The following is a 19,708-nucleotide window of genomic DNA, read 5'->3' on the forward strand; positions in this document are numbered from 1 at the left end:
GAGGTTGCCCAAACACACATTGTGCATTTACTATCAAACCATATTTGGCATTACATCTGGACCATCTTTGTAATCTATTCTGGCGTGTTAATATTATATTGGAAATTATATTTTGTTTTCTGTCAGGTCATCTTGGCATCATATGAGCAGCCAAACTGTATGAATTCTTTTCACACTTTTTCCTAGGAGTTGATTTCATTGAATATGGAAAGACATGTTACTAAATACCAAACAGTTCCTCACTCTCACTCTATCCTACTTCCAGACAAAGTGTCTTTGAGAATGTGCAGTTTTCAAGACACACATGATGAATGGATAGGCTATGAACTATTACTACTGTGTTCAAGCTGCTTTTGATTGGAAAAAATAGCCACGGGGCATAGGGGAATTGATAAAAGCATACTGTGTGTAAATCTACAATTAGGCTGTTATGGGATTTGTCCTGACTTTTCATCTAACTTAAAGAGTAAATGGTTGCTTAAACTTATTTTTGCAGGTTTCTAAACTAGAGACGAAAGACCACAAGCTTGAAGATGTTGTTTGACTTCCTTCCCTTGCTTCTGTAGATGTGTGACAGCGAAGCATCCAGCAGCCTAGATATTTTGAAGATCAGAATAATTCTGGAGATTGTCTAAACCAATGTCTTAAATACATTTATAGTGATCTTTACCCATAAAACAATTTTATAAACATTAATTTTAATGATAAGAAGTAAAATGCAAGTCCAAAATGGCATTGAATAAGTACAGTGTCTCTTAAAAATTTATTCCTTTCTGTAACAACCTAATGTTCTTGGGAGAATACTATGGAAATAGTAATCCTATGAACTGTAAAACTACTCGGGCTCTTCAGTAATAATTTAATTAGATTTCATATCTGTTACATATATCAGTTGAGTGAACAACTTAACCAACTTTTCAAAAACTGAGTATTTCGAGTTTTTAAGGAATTAGTTGGGCATTGAACATCCTCTTTATAGGTAAATACATACATAAATAGCTACTGCTGTGGCCAGTGGAGCATACTCTCAGTTAAATGGTAACAAGATTAAAGCCCAAGGTCTATACTAAATTTGTACATTCCAGCTAGAACAGATTAAGTAAATCACTGCTATTTACACAAAGTGTTGACTCCCCAAATTTCTCTTTATTCAGTGGATCTGTTCTAGTTGGGACTAACAATTGGATTTAAGCTTGTGTTAATAGATTTATTGCACTGCTCCACCTGATGACTGACAACTACTTGTGTACAGGCAGCAACTCTGTCTGTAGTTTTGGACTAGAACCAGTCGGTGGAAATTATTAGGAAGCAGGTTTTGACTAAACATTAGATAGAACTTCCTGAAAGTCAGAATTGTTCCAAGTCTGGCCTTGGAAAGCATGGACTCATTCATTGAAGATATTTAAATAGAAGCTGGACAGTCAACTCAATGTAGAACATGTGAAGTTGGTTTATATGGAATACGAATATTGGTCCTTCTATTTCAGTATTGTTGATGCTGGCAGGCAGCAGCTTTCCAACTTCACCTAGAGGCACCAGGAATTGACCCTTGAATTTTCATATCATTTAAGATGTGTGTTATGCCAGTGAGATCTGGCTCCACAAATTCTGTATTTAGATCTACCACTGTAGTTCCTATATGAGCAGGGGATTAGACTAGTTGACCTCTAATGTACTTCAGATTTTGTAATTCAATAAAACCAACATGTTGAAAGTTAAACAATTCACAAATATGTAATTAAATATAGTGCTACTGAAATGCTCCTTTATTTAATTTTTATCCAGTTCTTCTAAAACTGGGACTGTAAACATTTTACAAGAAGGTTTTAAAGAATTAAAACTGATTATGTACTCGCTGTCTATACACATAATTTTAAATACAGATGTTAAAGCAAAAAAAAAAATCAAAACTATATTAAAATACATAAGTAAAACAAAGTGTAATATTCCTAGTTGAAATTCCTTCCTTAGCAGCCAGTTGTCAAAAGCATTCCTTAATCAAAGGCATAGATATTTTGGAGAGGCATCAGTACTATTTGGCAGAGAAGGGCATGATTCCTTAGCATTGAGACATGGCAGTTAAAGTGATGTCAAATTGCATTAATTCTACAGTAGATGCACCCAATAAAGATTGTTTTTTAGGAACAAGAACCAATCCTTGGATGTTCCTGATAACCATCTTTTTGTATTTTCAGAAAAAAACTATAAATAAACCCCAAGAAAGTTTGGGTACAGCTATGATGCTGGTCCTCATGGACTTTTTTTTTCCTCATGTTTTTACACCAAAAGTAGCTGCTTGGCAGGAGCCTAGGAACAATACAATTTCCATACCTGAACTAAAAGATACAAGATGAGTTCGTCAGCTTTGAAATGTCAAGGTGTGTTCAGTGGCAGAACCAGTAACCCAAAACAAATGAATATTTGGACCTGAAATCAACAAAGGTGAATCTTATTTAAGTACCTGTTTAGCATTACCCTGATTCCTAGAAGTGACTTAAGATATGGGTGGATGTGGCAGAGAATGAAAAACTAACACTCCCAACAATCAAGGATCTGAGGAATGAGAGTTTCTGGGGTCTTAACCTGTTTGAGGGGAAATACAAAAACTAAAACTGTAAGTAACTGAACTTCATTTAGCAGAACAGCAGAAAATGCATGCCTCAATCTCAGATTGCTTCTCTAAATTGAAGCTGATTCAAAAACAAGGCAGGAAATTTCAGGTTAAAAAATTAGAAAAGTTTAGTAATGGCTTTACATTTACATATCCACAGAGAACCTACATTCAAACTAGCTAATGAAAAGATTAAATAAAATATGTTAGTTTCATTCTTAACTCATTTTTTGATGAATTGAAGCATGGCTGAAGAGAGGAAAAAGAAGACCTGAAAACTAACATCACATCATAGAGACCACGAGGGGGATGGGGGACAACAACAAAATATGATTGATGATCCTAGGAACTTTCCTGGGTCACATGGTGTATTGACTTGGAGACATAAAAGAGGCAAGGATAGAAATAATAAATGAGAGCTTTAAGTGAGGAAAAAACTCAGATGAGTTTCATGTGTGTGTGCGGGGTTGGGTGGGAATGCTCCAATTTTCCAACAAAACCAAGTTTCCAGAAACCATTAGCCAGTTCTGCTGAGAAATCACAAAGACGGTGGTGACCTTTGTTAGATTCTAGACCAAGGGTCCCCAAACTAAGGCCCGGGGGCCGGATGCGGCCCATCAAAGCCATTTATCCGGCCCCTACAGCACAAGGGCAGAAGGGGGTTGGGCTAAATGACCCAAGGGGTCTCTTCTCTTCCAACCCTTATTATTATTATTATTATTATTAACATTGAGGCTGGGTGGCCATCTGTCAGGGGTGCTTTCCTTGTGCTTTTGGTGCACAAAGGCAGAAGGGGATTGAACTAATTGGCTCAAGGGGTCTCTTCCAACCCTCTTTATTATTATTATTATTATTATTATTATTATTATTATTATTATTATTATTAACATTGATTCTGGGTGGCCATCTGTCAGGGGTGCTTTGTTTTTGCTTTCAGTGCACAAAGGCAGAGGGGGATTGGACTCAATGGCCGAAAGGGTCTCTTCCAACCCTCTTTTTTGTTGTTGTTGTTGTTGTTATTAATTATTATTGCTCGGTGGCCAACTATAGTTCGGCCCTCCAACGGTCCAAAGGATCGTGAATTGGCCCCCTGTTTAAAAAGATTGGGGACCCCTGTTCTAGACCCACCACTTTTAGGATGAGCCCAGAAGTAAACAAGATCTTGGAGGAAAAGGAGTCCTGGTATTGATGGGATTTCGTGAAGACAGTTATAGGTCCCCCACATGACAAAATGCTCAACTCAAGAAGGTTATAGATTGAGGGAAATCAATGCACTACCATTGGATTAATCCCATTGAACTTTAGACATCCCCATGATGAGCTTTGAATGCATGGGTAGCAGACTAAGAAGAATCTCAAAATTTAATCCTGTGGTAGCATTGTGATTCCATGATGAATCCTGCTTATAAGAATGCCAGATTTAGGGCCCTGGAAAATGCAGTCGCAAGGCAGTGCTGGTACAACACTGCTATCCAACACTGCTAGCTCCATGGACATTTCCATGATGTCTGTGTTAAGGCAAGATGATGAATCATGCAGCAGGAATGTTAGGAATGGGAAAGTTATTGCCCTGGTGTGAGTCTTGAAAAAGTTGGAGCCTAAGGGAGAGTCAAAGCTTCCAGAGGTGTAAAATGTTTTTGTATGTGTGTGTTTGTGTAGAGACTGTGTTTTCCTTTTCGAGAAGTCACGCTCTTTCAGGCTGATCCCACCAGAAAGGTGGTAGGATATAATGTAGAAACAATCATGTGACTTTCTAAATGAAAATTGTTGTCCTTCTCCATACATTAAAAAGAAATGCATGACTTCCAAGCTCCATATTTGTCTCTATCTGTTGTGACTCAGCCTTTGCCTTTGTGTGACTCTAATGAGGATTCTGGGATGCAAGCAGGTCTGTAGCCGGAGGGGGGGGGAGGGGTTCGACCCCCCCCCGGAATTTTTCAGGTTAAAAAAAAACCTGGTTTACTCATGAATTTTAACTGGTTAACCAAATCCCCATGCTAAGTTTATGAGACACGAAAAATTAAGAGTCCCTCCAGGCACTATCTCAAGCAGATATTGACAGGTTTGTAGCTGGGGGGGGGGGGGGGTGTTCAACCCCCCCCCCCCCCCAATTTTCTGGCTACGACCCTGGATGCAAGTGCATAATGATGGGATTCAGATTCAGGATGAGTTTCAAGATGACTCTGATGGGAATTATGGGAATTCAGGTGAAGAGTGTTCCTGCTGTGGGAGATAAAGAGCAGGGAGTTTTTTTTACATGGGAAGATATGATGTTGTTTCTGATGATGGTTTTCAGGTGCCAGAAGCAGAAGGGGAGAATAGCTCTGATAACACTAACCTAAGTCTGCTTTCCTGTATCAAGTCTGCGTTCCTATATTACCTCGTAGCCTGGATGTATTCTCGTTTCCGGGACTTTGGCTTCCTTTGAAAGGATCTTGTTTCATGCCTATGCTTCTATGGATTTGATGATTACGGCCTTGTTTTGTAATTATATTTTGGAACTGAACTTTTACCTTTTATTAACTATTTTTCTGCTTATTTACTAATAAACTATAAAAGACTACGTCTTGTGTGCAGCCTGGTGTCTTTAGCAAGGTGAAGCTATCTGAGGTGTGTCACTATCATTTACGGCCATTCGTCATCCTGGTTGAAACTGATAGGAGCTACAATTCAGTATCAATTACAGGCCACAATTACAATTTTCCCAGTATTTCTCCAATAAGTTAACTTCCTCATAGTTTCATAGATCTACTTTCCCATAGCTTTTTCACAAAAAGGATACAAGATGCAGTAATGATTCCTGTAACCTTTAGACATCAACACAGTATTATGAGAATTCAACAGTAGGAAAAACATAAAATAATTTATATACTCCTATTCCCTTTTCCAACCATCTTAAGTATGGAACAGAAGATCTAAATTTATGGAAATGCTCAAAGATGAATTGATCCTGACAATCTGTATAGTAATCATGAAGAAGAGAGCCAACAGATGTGAAATACATTTTTCCTTCATCCCAAATTTGCAACTTGGCCCTGCGCAGTTGCATAAGAGAGTACACATAGCAAAGAACATATAAGATCAAACATTGTCTCAGCTTTCTCTGATGCCTCATTAGGGTCTTGTCTGGTTCCCCATTCCCACAGGAGTAGGATTACGTTGAGAAATGGAAAGATGGTCGGCCTACTCTGCTTCTGTCTTCACCACTGTTCATTGGTTTTTTCCCATCTCACTTCCCCCTCAAATGTCTTTGAGGCACCAGGTTCCATCAGATCTTCAAAACTAAGCAGAGGCAGTCCTGGTTAGCACTTGGATGGGAAATAACCAATTAATACAGGTTCTGTAGACTGTATTGGAATTGGCAAAATCACCTCTGATTATTTAATGCCTAAGATATTTGAAATTTATGGTCATTATACACTTATAGGAGACAGGCAGGCATGCGCGCGCAGAGAGAGAGATTAACAACAAGTAAAAAGAAGTACTTTTTCATGTGGCACATAACAAAGCTATGGAATTCACTGCAGATGCAAGCATCACTGTTAAAATGGATAGCTTGGAATTGCATAAGTTTGTGGAGTCTCCTAGTCAAGATGGAGAACACTGGACATAATGTTGTTTTTATGAGGTCATGAATCCATAATAGCTGTCAATTGCGATGTCATAATCATGACAAGCATGGCAAGATTTCATCTTGTTGCTTTGCTCATGTTAAAGTACATTTTCTTGAAAACTGTAATAGTTAAAATAATTCTTATTCCTCTATTACATAAGCTTGTAATTGAAAAATAATGATTGTGTTATGTTCATGTTTTGCTGTATTTTGTGTGATTTAATTGCACTTTTGTATACCAGCTTTCTATCTGCAAGGATGAAAGGTGGTTTTAAAATATTAATGAATAATAAATTATGAGACTGATACAGAAATCTGAGAAGGATGAAAGAAATGCATTGTACTTTGTGTAGTGTATATATTTAAGCTGGACAAACATCTTGGGCAACTGTTATAAAAACATTTGGTTATTAATATACTCAGAAATAATTTCTGTTGAATTCACCAGGGCTTACGCTCTGGTAAATGTGTATAAGTTTGAGGTCCAAATTACATGGATTTATTGCAGTACTCTGGCTTGCTGGTGGCAACTTTTAGAACATGAGTAGTAGACGTGTCTGAGGTTTTGGATGAAAACATGAAATATTAAATACTTGGAAGCTATTGGGATATATGGAAATAATTAATATGGCCCACACCAGTCCTAGCAACTCAGGCTTCAGCTCGGGAAAATATTTGCCCCTCTAATGAACAGTCTGCATATGATTTTCTCTTTTAACTTGTTGAACTAAAATCATAAATTTTTACAACCATTGGCACATGTCAATGTGCAAAATGATTTTTTTCATTTTACTGTGCAATAAATTTACATTTTAATGAATCTAATTGGCTCTGTTTTTATTTTTCATATTTTTGTTATTTACATAGGTTTAACTACTTTGGTCTGGTGGCTTGGACAGCAAATTGAGGCCCTGATTAAGCATGGTAGTGAAGTGTGCTTTAAACTTTAAAACATGGAAATAATCGTGTTGACGTCAGAATGGCCTAAACGGGAACTTCTGGGTTCTGTTCTTGGCATTGGCAGTTACATGCTATGTGATTTCTAATAATTCAGTTATTTAAACTCTGAGGGCTTAAATTACCTTGCATTATATATATTTTTTGCAGTATTACCCTTGGTGGTTGCCATCTGTCTCTATGTTATGTTAAAACAGGACCTGCAGTGGGCCACAACATTTTTGCTTATCTTTGATGAATTTTAAGAGAATTTAGTCACAAGTATATGAGGTGCTGCTTTATAGTAAGCCATGTGTTGGCTCAATTTGGTTCCCAGGGAAAGCACTTTTGGCCACCAGCAAAGCACCTGATCCCAATCTCTTTCTTTCTCACACATACACAGTATCTTACTTGCTCACTCTCACTGCCTGACTTATACATGAGAATCAGCAGTTCAGACATTTAAGAGAGGAACTGAAATTAGAACATACAAACTTATGGAAGATCAGATAAAAGTCCTATCTATTCAAAACTTCTGCTTATGTGGTAGCCAGTCACTAGCCAAATGGGAAGCCCATCAATAGGAAACAAGTGCAATTGATCTCACCTCTCATGTTCTCCAGAAACTGACTTATACAGCAGGCTTGGAAAAACTTCAGCCCTCCAGGTGTTTTGGACTTCAATTCCCACAATTCCTAATAACCAGTAAGCTGGCTGGGATTTTTGGAGTTGAAGTCCCAAACACCTGGAGGGCCAAAGTTTGCCCATACCTGATATAGAGGCATTCTGCTTATGTTACTAAATATGATGTATACTGATACAATGGCTACAATATTCATGAATTTACCTAATACAGTAGAGTCTCATTTATCCAACACTCACTTATCCAACGTTCTGGATTATCCAACACATTTTTGTAGTCAATGTTTTCAATGCATTATGATATTTTGGTGCTAAATTCGTAAATACAGTAATTACTACATAGCATTACTGCGTATTGAATTACATTTTCTGTCAAATTTGTTTTATAACATGATGTTTTGGTGCTTAATTTGTAAAATCATAACCTAATTTGATGTTTAATAGGCTTTTCCTTAATCCCTCTTTATTATCCAACATATTCACTTATCCAACATTCTGCCAGCCCGTTTATGTTGGATAAGTGAGACTCTACTGTATGTTACTACTATTGGCAGATATCGCTACATCTTGTGGCAGGGAATCCATAATTTAACTGTGTACTTCTGAAGAAGTCCCCCCGTGCCTCATCCTACTCCATGTCTTGAACCTTCTATCATTTAGTTTTTATAAGAGTCAAAACCATGACAACTGTATTGCAGTTAAGATTAAATAGTATTAACTAACTCTGAAAAGTCACCCATGTTTTTACTGATCTGTACATGTTGTACCACTATTGCCACAATTATCATTCCCTTCCTCTAACCTACTTTAATAGGAATCAGACACCTGGGGAGAAGGAGGTTCCTTCTGCCAGCTATCAGAGCATGGGTGAAAAATGTTTCAGTCAGGTCTGGATAAGGAGTTGGACTAGGTCAGGTTACTTAGTTAAGTATACTTAACTAAATACAGTAGTGTCTCACTTATCCAACGTAAATGGGCTGGCTGAACGTTGGATAAGCGAATATGTTGGATAATAAGGAGAGATTAAGGAAAAGCCTATTAAACATAAAATTAGGTTATGATTTTACAAATTAAGCACCAAAACATCATGTTATACAACAAATTTGACAGAAAAAATAGTTCAATATGCAGTAATGCTATGTAGTAATTACTGTATTTACGAATTTAGCACCAAAATATCACGATGTATTGAAAACATTGCCTACAAAAATGCGTTGGATAATCCTGAATGTTGGATAAGCAAGTGTTGGATAAGTGAGAATCTACTGTAATTGGTAGAAAATATTGGCCAATATATACATGCACTGTATATGAAAATTCATAAGCATAAATGCTCCTGTTTCAATTGGGCTCCTTGAATCTGTTTATCCTGATCCAGAAAGCTATTCCAGTGCCCTTCGGAATGGAGGCCCCATGACACTTCTCATCCTGCTCACAATTGTCTATTTGCCACTAGCATGTAGAAAGACATTAGGATTATGTTGGCATAGTTTTGACCTGTTCAACATGTCTGCTGATAAATTTCATGGTAATTGTATCCCATAATATCCCTCCCTCTATAGTCAAACGAAAACACTCACAAGCTGGCTGACTGAAATGCTGTAGTTTTGGTTGGAATACTTTCAGTGTTTATTTTTAATATGACAAGAATTCATTACAAAATGATTCATCATGTTATAACTAGATACGTGCAAATGCTGCATTCTGTCTTTGTAGCAACAACTCATTCTGGAACAGACATATTATATATGGGTGTGAGGGTTTAAAATGAAAGCAACCACATAGACCAATATTATTACAAGAAAACTATTTTAGCTTCTACAATAGAGAACTTGCTTAATGTTTTGCATGGCTCTTCATTTTCACATGAACTCCTACAAGTACTCCACCTATGTTGCCTGTTCTATTTATACGCATACTTCTGCACCAGGGTACCCTTACTCATGAGATCTGTAGCAATTGGCACATACCTAGCATCAACTTTGCTTCCTGTTACTCCATATTCCTCTTGTATCTATTATTTGGTGGCTGCAGAGCCGAAACACAGAAGCAGTTAAATGGATTTGTGCTTGTTTCACTCAGACATTGTCAGCTAAAACATCTAAGGGCCCTTCCACACAGCCATATAACCCAGAATATCAAAGCAGAAAATCCCACAATATCTGTTTTGAACTGGGTTACCTGAGTCCACACTGCCAAAGCAGAAAATGTGGGATTTTATTCAGCTGTGTGGAAGGAGCCTAAGAGGTGATATGCCAGAAGTATTAAGGAAAATAAAATAGGTCCTTGGTGTGTTCAAAAAGCTCTGCTTTGTGATACGTTCAGAACACTTAATGATAGGGAGCATAGGGTCAATTATTCCCAATTAAAAAAAAATCTCCTGTCACTTCTACAGACTTGTTACTGAAGACTTGTTGATCTATTGTCTGAGTTTTTGTCCTCGTTTTCCTAGAATTTACCTCATTACCTTGTTTTTAAATAAAAGTACTTTTGAGACAGTTAAAATTATTGTAAAACTAGCTTTGGTTAGGCTATACTTGGTTATCCCTCATGTGTTTCTTTTTTAAAAACTTTGTCACGTGAAGGTTCACTATGTTACCTACACACTTGTATGGGTGGAGAGAAGGCTGGCTCAAATTATAGGAAAACAGGGAGTGGTGTTATTGCTGTTCATTTTAGGACCACTTATTTTTAATAATGTGTTTTTCAGTCAAGTAAGACCTAACCCCCCTAAGGCACTAGATCCTGTTTGAACTTGAAAGCCGAGCAGGGTCAGCTCTGGTTAGTACTTGGATGGACGACCACTAATGAATATCAGGTGCTGTTGGCTACATTTCAGAGAAGGAAATGGAAAAACTAGCTCTGAATTTTCCTTCCTTAAGAAAACCCCATGAAATTCATGGGGTTGCCACAAGTTGACAGGTGACTTGAAGGCACATTGGTGTTGCCTACTGACCCATATAAGCTGACATAGACAAATATCTCTTTAACTATCTCTCTCCCTTAGCATACACGGAAAACCATGAGTGAGTTTTTTTAAAATTACATGTCTCAGTGGTTCATTATATTTTTTGTTAAATTTTCTATCCATCTATAGGCAATCCCTTGTGGCCCAGTATGGTTGTCTTCCAAGGGTAGAGTCTTGGTGGTGGATCCATAAGTGATCATAGAGACCTATTCTTGATTCACATAGGCTTTCACAATGCGGACATAGATTTCCAGATAGATTTCTTGATGGGCCTTCCTCTTGGCATGTTTCTCCCCTTTGCCCCTTATTCACGACTCTTCAAAATCCATAGCACTGTTGCTAACCGGTGACCTCCAGTTAGACTGTTCAAGTGACTGTGTTTCCCAGTTCTCGGTGTTTACTCCACATTTCTAGGTTAGTTCTAAGACCAGCTTTAAATCTCTGTTGCTGTCCACTGACATTCCATTGTCCGTTCTTGAACTGAGAATAAACTCCTGCTGCTTTGGGAGATGGTGACTAGGCATTGGCATGTGCATGGTACATAGCATAACAGGAAGCTTAGTGTATTGAATTATAGCACAACATTCCACTTAGACTGCCACTTCAACTGCTGAATCCTACTGAATTTTGGGCTTTGCAATTTAGGGTGATACTGGATCTCTCTGGCTGAAAATGTTAAATGTCCTCCCCTAAACTGCCAATACCAGGATTCCATGGGATACACCCCTTGAAATGAAAGAGGAATCAAAGTGTTATAACCCAACACAGGGTTGGGGAAGAGGAAGCCACAAAGTTCACTTTGCGCCTCCAATTCTCTCTACGTGACTTAGCAAATGAGCTGCAGAATCTTGTGCATGCGTGTGTGTATTGCACTTTCTTAGTTATTAATACACTAGATACAAACCCCCTTTATCATTCTTTCAGAAGCTGTGCAACCATATAGCCATCAGAAAATGCAATGGTAGAAGATAAATGTTCACTAGTTTCCTCACTTTGTGACTTTCAAGATAAAAAGGGAATATCAAGTCCTCTTGTTATCTATTTCTGGAAGTCTGATTACTTGCTTTCTACTGCATTTGTACTAGAGAGCAGTTTATTCATCTTATCTCCTAAAGTATGCTTGTAAGCTCTTAATACCTTCAAATGAAGCAATCACCAACTATTTACAAAGAGTCATATCTTCAGCCAATGAAGTTGTTTTAGGAGCCTGATGCAATATACACAAACCAACTAGTGCTTTAAATCATTATTGTGTTTATTGCAAGAATGTGACCTGGTTGCTCCTCTGGAAAATGCACATTATCACTTTTAAATTGCATTGACTTTCACAAACTGTATAATCTCTTCTCCTGCCAGCCAGCAAGTAGGAGTGGAAATCCAACTGTTCCCTCAACATCTACCTTCAAAAACCAATATCCTTTTAGGCTCCATCTACACTGCCATATAAAATTCAGATTATCTTCTTTGAACTGGATTATATGGCAGTATATAGACACATAATCCAGTTCAAATAAAATAATCTGGAGTTTCTCTTTGATAATCAGGAATATATGGCAGTGTAGATCCAGCCTTAGCCTTCTCAATTCATCAAAAAGAGTCCTGGGGTGTGTCCACAATGGCCAAGTGGCCATTATAGAAGTTTGGTATTACAGATTGTGCATTCCTTATCCAGAATTCCAAAATCAAAAATTGTCCACAAATGTGCTGAAATAGTGACATAGTCTTTCTGATTGTGCAATGTACACAAACTGTATTCCATGCACAAAATTGAGAATATCATGTATAAAATTACTAATAGACTATGTGAATAAGGTGTATGTGAGACATAAATTAATTTCATGTTTAAACTTGGGTTCAGTCCCCAAGATATGTAATTATGTGCATATATGCAAATACAGATATTCCAAAATATGAAGAAATTGGAAATCAAAAATATTTCTGGTTCCAAGAATGTTGGATAAATCTGTAATTTAAATGCCATGGTACTTGCTATGCTTTCATCCCGTTCAGAAGGCAACAAAGTATGAAAAGATAGGGACTTTATGTAGCATTATCAGACACTCAAAATACCTTTGGAATTGTATTTTGGGGAATGGACTAGTAAACTCTGGCAGAAAATTTAAATTTAAATTTTTCAGCAAACTGCAAATCCCTTGATTTCATAAGATAGACCTGTGGCATTAAAATGGCATCAGATTACTACTAATGGCAGTGTGTACACTTCGCCAATCTCATCTGCTTTTTAAAAAAATGATATGTCATAATTTGCTTGCAACAGTAATTTTAATTGCCTTCAAGATGATTTTGATACTTCCCTTAACAGCCCTGCTCAGTGTTGCATATGGACTATGGCTTCTTTGTCTTCCTCTTTTCCTGCTCCCTTCTAGCTTATGAAGCCATATTGTCTTTTCTCATGCGTCATACTAGTCTTAGGTGACAGAAGTATATAGAAACATTTGGAAACTAAGATTCAAAAATAGAGAAGAAGCATTTTGTCCAGACAGATATTTTTTAGCTGATCCAACAGGGAACTTTATTTCCAGATTAGTGCCAAATAGTAGCACATGGTCATTGCATTAGCACTTGGTCATTGAATGAACTGCAAGGAAACTGAACAAACCACTGCCACACTCTAGTAAATGTATGCTTCAGTACTAGAAATCACTGAGTCAGCATAGTGTAGCGTAGGAGTTTAAATTCCAATTCAGTTGTGGAAACAGATCACCTGGGGCAAGCCACACTCTCTCTCAGCCTACGAGGAAGGCAATGACAAACCTCCTCTAAACAAACCTATCCAAATAAAACCCTTCGGCAAGGTTGCCATAAGTTGGAGTTTACCTGAAGGCACATAATACAAGCTAGAAGTAAAATATCATGTCCCACAAGTTTTCAAGCTACTTTGGTATAACTTTTATATCCCTGTTGAGAGTCTTGACTTAGAACAGCAGTCTCTTATGCAGTATTAGAAACTTGTTGTGACTGCGCCTTCGGGGATTATGGTTGATGGTGATGGAATTCGAAGAGGAAGAAAAAACCCTCGTGATGAGGGTTCACTGGAGGAGTTGCGCAGGAAGCGACTTAGGGAGCTATATGGGGGATCTTCTGAGGAAGATTCAGATGGGGAGATGGATGCTGAGGAACAGGTGGTGGCTGGGGAAGCGGGCACTGAATGGGCACAGCCACTGGAGATGTCTGGGGATTTGGGGCCTATGGATACTTCTGAACCTGGGGTTTCTGCAGGAGCTGATCCCAATTGGGATGCTTGGAGAAGGGAGGATGGTTCTTTAAGTGTTCATGGGGCTAAGTGTGGGCAGGATGATTGGGACTCCGACGAATTGCTAGGTACTCCAGATCCACGAGCTCTAGCTGTGTGGAGTTCAGACTCTGAGTAGATTTGGGACACCTGGTGTTTGGGTGTGAGTGTTTGGTCACCCAGGAGGAAGGGGAATAAAATGGGAATGTTTGGCCACTGCACTTTGCGTGTGGCAAGGTGTTGCTGAGGCGCCATTGGGATCTCTGTGTTTCCATGAAGACTGGACTTGGACTATGATTTGAATCTGCTGATATCACCTAGCTTGGCTCTCGCTGTGTCTTATCGTGGACCTGATTTGGATGACTGCACCCTCTTCGGACTTTGGATTGAATTTGACCTGGCTTCTGTCTACTCCCTCTGACTGACGGCTACTCCCGGCTTCTGACTATTGGTTTGTCTTTCGGAATTTCTGCTGCCTCCTGACCTGACCTTGGATTCTTCGGACGACGGCTATTCATCATCCCTTTGAGGCTTTCGGCTTATCTGCACCGTGGAAGCAGCTTTATTGCTTTTCTAGTTTGTTTATTTTCCAGCAATTAACTCTATTTGTTTTCCAAAGCTGAATTGAAGCGTTATTTAGTTTTTTATTGAATGCCAGCATGGGAAATTAGCGTGACTCGCTTTTGAGTTATTATTGTCCAATCTACTCTCAAAACACTGAAAAGTGAAGTGTTTCAAGGATATTTCCTGTGTTTATGTTATTTTCTGGCTTATCTTCGGAATAAACTCTGTTTTGTATGTTAACTGGCGTCTGACTCTTGACAAACTTATTGCCCTGACTTCCAAACTGGCTTGCTGTGTGTGACTCGTGGCCTGTGTTTAAGAAATGTCTCCTTATATTATAATGTTTTTGAACTGAGGACTGTGCCATACTGGAATTTAAATACACACTCCCCATTAATTTCATAAATGAACATAAGGTTACTTAATGGGAAAACATATTTGTCATTTGGATTTACCTTCCATTAGAAACATATATTCATCACAATATTGAATATTCCGTAATTTCTATTGTTCCAATGTGCTCCTCAAGTACTGAGAACTTCCAGGGTCAGCATGACCAAGTAGTACCTTTAATTACAAATGTAGAAGAGATTATAGTAGAAGCAAGTAAGATACTCCAGAAGTAGACAGCATTGCCCACAATCCATTATTTGGTATGTGAATACAGAGACTGCATGAAACATTTCACCTCTAGCCAGCTTTCAGAAATCTCTTACTCTTGTGATCTCTCCCAGGTTGAAGTGGTTTTGTCCTTTTCCGATAGCAGGATTTAAATTTCAAAAGTCTTATTATATTCTAAAAGCTGGATAAAGATGCAAACCTAGCCCCACTGATTAAACATTTGTCAATTGTCAAGTCATTAGAGGAAGAAAAGATTGGCGATCCATGCATCCGCTTCTCCTATCTGTAATAGTACTATGACCTCTTGGAGTAGAAAGTATTCATTGCCCAGTATGACTTGTAGTTGAACTGTTCTTAACTAACATCTAATTATATCCTAATTTCATAATGAAGGAGGAAAATCAACTCCCAAAGTATAACCCAAAGCAAGCAGTAAGACTTCCTCTGCCTAATGACCTTGTAAATCATCACAGAAACAATGACTGGAAAATAGTGAAGGAGAGCTGGAGAAGCAGAGGTTTTGGAATCAGACTGCAGCAGGATATCTGCAGCAAACAATTCAACCGGGAACCGGGAAAGAATGGGTTTCTGCTCTGGCTCATCCTTACAACAGAGAGAGCAATAACTGTCCCCAGAAGTCCTTACAGAACAGTAAAACAGAGAGAAAAGGGGAAAGAAGATATGTGGTGCCTCAAAAATTAGCCCCAGCATGTTAAAAAAGCATAGATCTTTCAAGTTTTACCATCTAAATGGAAATCACTGGAAAAGTGGAGGAAGAACCTTTTAAGAAGTGGTTTCTGGAAGAATCAAAATGTTGATTTTTTTTTTACTTATGCAAGACTTAGCTGACCTGGTTGTTTCACTTCACATATGCAAACTGTTAGTTTTGGGTAAAGCGTTCGCTGAAAATTGTTGCCGTGAGCTTCTCTTTTGTAATGTAGGTACCTGTTGCTTATTCATTTCATGTTATGTATGTGAAAAAGTTATGTCCAGGAATGCATCTACTTTGTTAAATGAGGCACACCTGTATTCAGTTATTAATCACACAGGTAACAGTCTCTTTGCAGGGATGGATGGGGTGAAAGCACTGTTAGTGTGGACTTCATGTAACAAACTCATACTGAGTTAATACTTTCTTTGGTGGGATTTTACTGGTAGGCAATATAAAGTGAGTACGGATGGCAGAACAGAAAACAATTTAGTGAAGTTGGAAGCAGTTTAGTATCCTTTCTCCAAAATATTCAGGTTTTAGAATGTTTTAAGAGAGATTTTGAGAGAGAGATCTTGGAGATCTCAATAGAAACTCCATTTAATTTTCATATATAAATGGCCTGAAGTTAATTTTGTACATAATAAAAGGTAAAGGTAAAGGTTTCTCCTGACGTTAAGTCCAGTCATGACCGACTCTGTGGGTTGGTGCTCATCTCCATTTCTAAGCCAAAGAGCCGGCATTGTCCATAGACACCTTCAAGGTCATGTGGCCGGCATGACTGCATGGAGTGCCGTTACCCTCCTGCCAGAGCGGTACCTATTGATCTACTCACATTTGCATGTTTTCGAACTGCTAGGTTGGCAGAAGCTGGGGCTAACCACGGGGGCTTATTCTGCTCCCGGGATTTGAACCTGGGACCTTTTGGTCCGCAAGTTCAGCAGCTCAGCGCTCTAATACACTGTGCCACCGGGGCCCCTTGTACATAATGTTTTTGCATATAATGTTTATGAATGAAACAAGATTTGTGCACACTGAACTAGTCTTGTGCTTTCGGCGTAAACCTTACCCCATTTTGTTCCTGGCTCATTGGGGGCCCTGAACCATTTTTGAGAGACTCCCTTACTCCTCTGGAGTAAGGCGCTCAGCTGCAGACAGGCCTGGAGCACACCTGCAGGCCCCGACAGCCACCAACCACGCCCCACCACACTCTCCTAGAGGCAGGCAAGCCTGGAGCATGTCTGCGGCCTAGCCCCAGGCCTGCCTACATGCAGACAAGGAGGCAATTTCAGCTCGACACGAATGTGTCAAGCAGATTTCCATGTCGGGAGGGGGCTTTCTGTTTCATGCTTCTGAAAAAATGAAAGACATGAAAGAAACAGGAAAAACAGTAGAAACAAATTTCACGCACACGACTACACTGAACCATCAGAAAGCAAAGCTGCCACTACCTCAGCTACCCAAATGGATAATTTTGGATATTTCGGATTCCAGAATTCCAGATATAAATATTTTCCTTGTAGAGACATACCTTCAAGAAATAATTGCCTACAGTGAACAGTTCTTTTGATGGTACTTCACACTTTAAAAGCACAGGTTCAATACCAGAAACAACCAAAGAAAGAATGCGGTTTATGTATATAACACAAATATTATCTTTATAAATAAAAATTGTAAGTTCTCTTACCTGTGGTTGGGTTTCTCACTCCAGTTTTCATGTTGGGTCCATTTCTGTCATGCTGCCAGATGCTTTTATCACTGAAACAGTGCAGTTATTTGGTAACAAATTCATCTTTTTCTCAGTTCCTTGATGTTGACTACGGATACCAGAAATTGCTCTATTTTGTTGTTCCTCATTTCTTCCTATTTGTATTTCTTAACTATTTGTCTGAAGATTTTTTTGGAGGATTTCCCCCTACTCATTCACACCTTACTATTGTCCAAATATGGCAGGAGCTGTCCCATTTAATTCTTTGCCACTTTTGCAGCTGTTTGCCCCAACTTCTATCTTCTTCTCTCACTTTCTCCCTTTGGCTTATTTCAACTGCTACAAGCAAAGTTCAAGCTGCAAAAGTAGTTACACTTAATTAACTCAGCAGTAGGAAAATGAGAGGACGGGGTAGAATTTTAATCTTCCCAGTAGGCTCGGGCAAAGCAAACTGTGGAAGCCCTTCCTAACTTTTGTGTTCTTCCACTATAACAGTTAGAACTTTGACCACACTCTAATGTTGTTTGGCAAAAGGTGTCCTAATCTTCATGATTTCTACAGATCAGAATACCGTTCTTGGGGCTTAGAACAGTTAATATCTGTCCTAATTCCCAAGAAAGGGGATAAAAGGGATTGCATTAAGCACTGAACCACTGCTCTAACCTCCCATTCAAACAAAGTGAAGCTCTAATTTTTACCTTAAAAAATTCACAGAATCATAGAATTGGAAGAGACCAAATAGGCCATCCAGTCCAACTCCCTGCCATGCAGGAAAAGCACAATAAAAGTACCCCTGACATATGGCCTTCCGACCTCTGTTTAAAAGCTTTCAAGGAAGGAGCTTCCACTACACTCCGAGGAGGAGAGTTCCACTGTTGAACAGCTCTTACAGTCAGGAAGTTCTTCTTAATGTTCAGGTGGAATCTCCTTTCTTGTAATTTGAAACTATTGCTCTGAGTCCTAGGCCCCTTCTACACAGCTGAATAAAATCTCCCGTTATCTGCCTTGAATGGGAATATATGGCAGTGTGAAAAATGCCAGATATCCCAGCTGGGTTTAGGTGAATGTTCAGTTCAGATCACATCAATGTGGTTCCTGTGAACATGAACCCACATCAATCTCAGCACTATGCAATTGTGCACCATTCATTATTCTTTAATTCTACATTGCCCTCCCAATGAAGGTATTATGCTTAAGGAAACCCTATGAAATTAATGGGGTTTCCATAAGTTGACAAGCAGTTTAAAAACACACATACATGTCTCTCCTTCTCCTGGTTTTGTCCTCAAAAGGTCAGGTTCAGAGAGACAGAGAATGAATCCAAAATCAAGAATGAATTTCAGGGTGCACTCATAGCTTGAGCCTGGATTTTTCCAAGTTCTCATGCAGCAATACAAGCCTGCCTCCAATGCTTGAATGTTTGCTACACATAGAACCACATGCATCTGTTATGGACTGGAGTTCACAAAAGCTTATACAGTAGAGTCTCACTTATCCAAGCCTTGCTTATCCAAGCCTCTGGATAATCCAAGCCATTTTTGTAGTCAAATGTTTTCAATATATCATGATATTTTGGTGCTAAAGTCATAAATACAGTAATTACAACATAACATTACTGCATATTGAACTACTTTTTCTGTCAAATTTGTTGTATAACATGATGTTTTGGTGCTTAATTTGTAAAATCATAACCTAATTTGATGTTTAATAGGCTTTTCCTTATTATCCAAGATATTCGCTTATCCAAGTTTCTGCTGGCCCATTTAGCTTGGATAAGTGAGATTCTACTGTACTAAAAATTCATTTTATTATGGGGTTTTTTCACACTTCTCAAGTATAATACTATGATTCCACTTTGTGGATGATAACTTTGTGTATTTTAAAATACATTATAACTGTATTGTCAATTCGCTTCTGACACGATAAATGAAAAAATACTGCCATGGTTTTCTTCTATGGAATCCTAGGCTTTGTAGTTTGGTGAGGAGCAATTGCTGAGCCTGGAAACTCTAAATGCCCTTCCCGAGGCTCAAAAGGTGAGAATCAACCTGGTGTAGTAGTTTAATCATTGGACCAAGGTTCG

The 19,708-nt window shown here is 38.6% G+C and overlaps 1 protein-coding gene across 2 annotated transcripts in view; it reads left to right on the forward strand.

Annotated features, from left to right (window-relative positions):
* nadsyn1 (NAD synthetase 1) overlaps positions 1 to 5,174 on the forward strand; it is a 35,698-nt gene extending 30,524 nt beyond the window's left edge. For both annotated transcript variants that reach the window (XM_008106062.3, XM_062967816.1), the window contains one exon: positions 497 to 5,174. In XM_008106062.3, coding sequence (XP_008104269.2) covers positions 497 to 544 — 48 coding nt within the window. In that variant the 3' untranslated portion in view covers positions 545 to 5,174. The remainder of the gene's footprint in view (positions 1 to 496) is intronic.
* The last annotated feature ends 14,534 nt before the right edge of the window (positions 5,175 to 19,708 follow it).

The sequence above is a fragment of the Anolis carolinensis genome, chromosome 1, assembly GCF_035594765.1.
Source record: "Anolis carolinensis isolate JA03-04 chromosome 1, rAnoCar3.1.pri, whole genome shotgun sequence".
Lineage (NCBI taxonomy): Eukaryota > Metazoa > Chordata > Lepidosauria > Squamata > Dactyloidae > Anolis > Anolis carolinensis.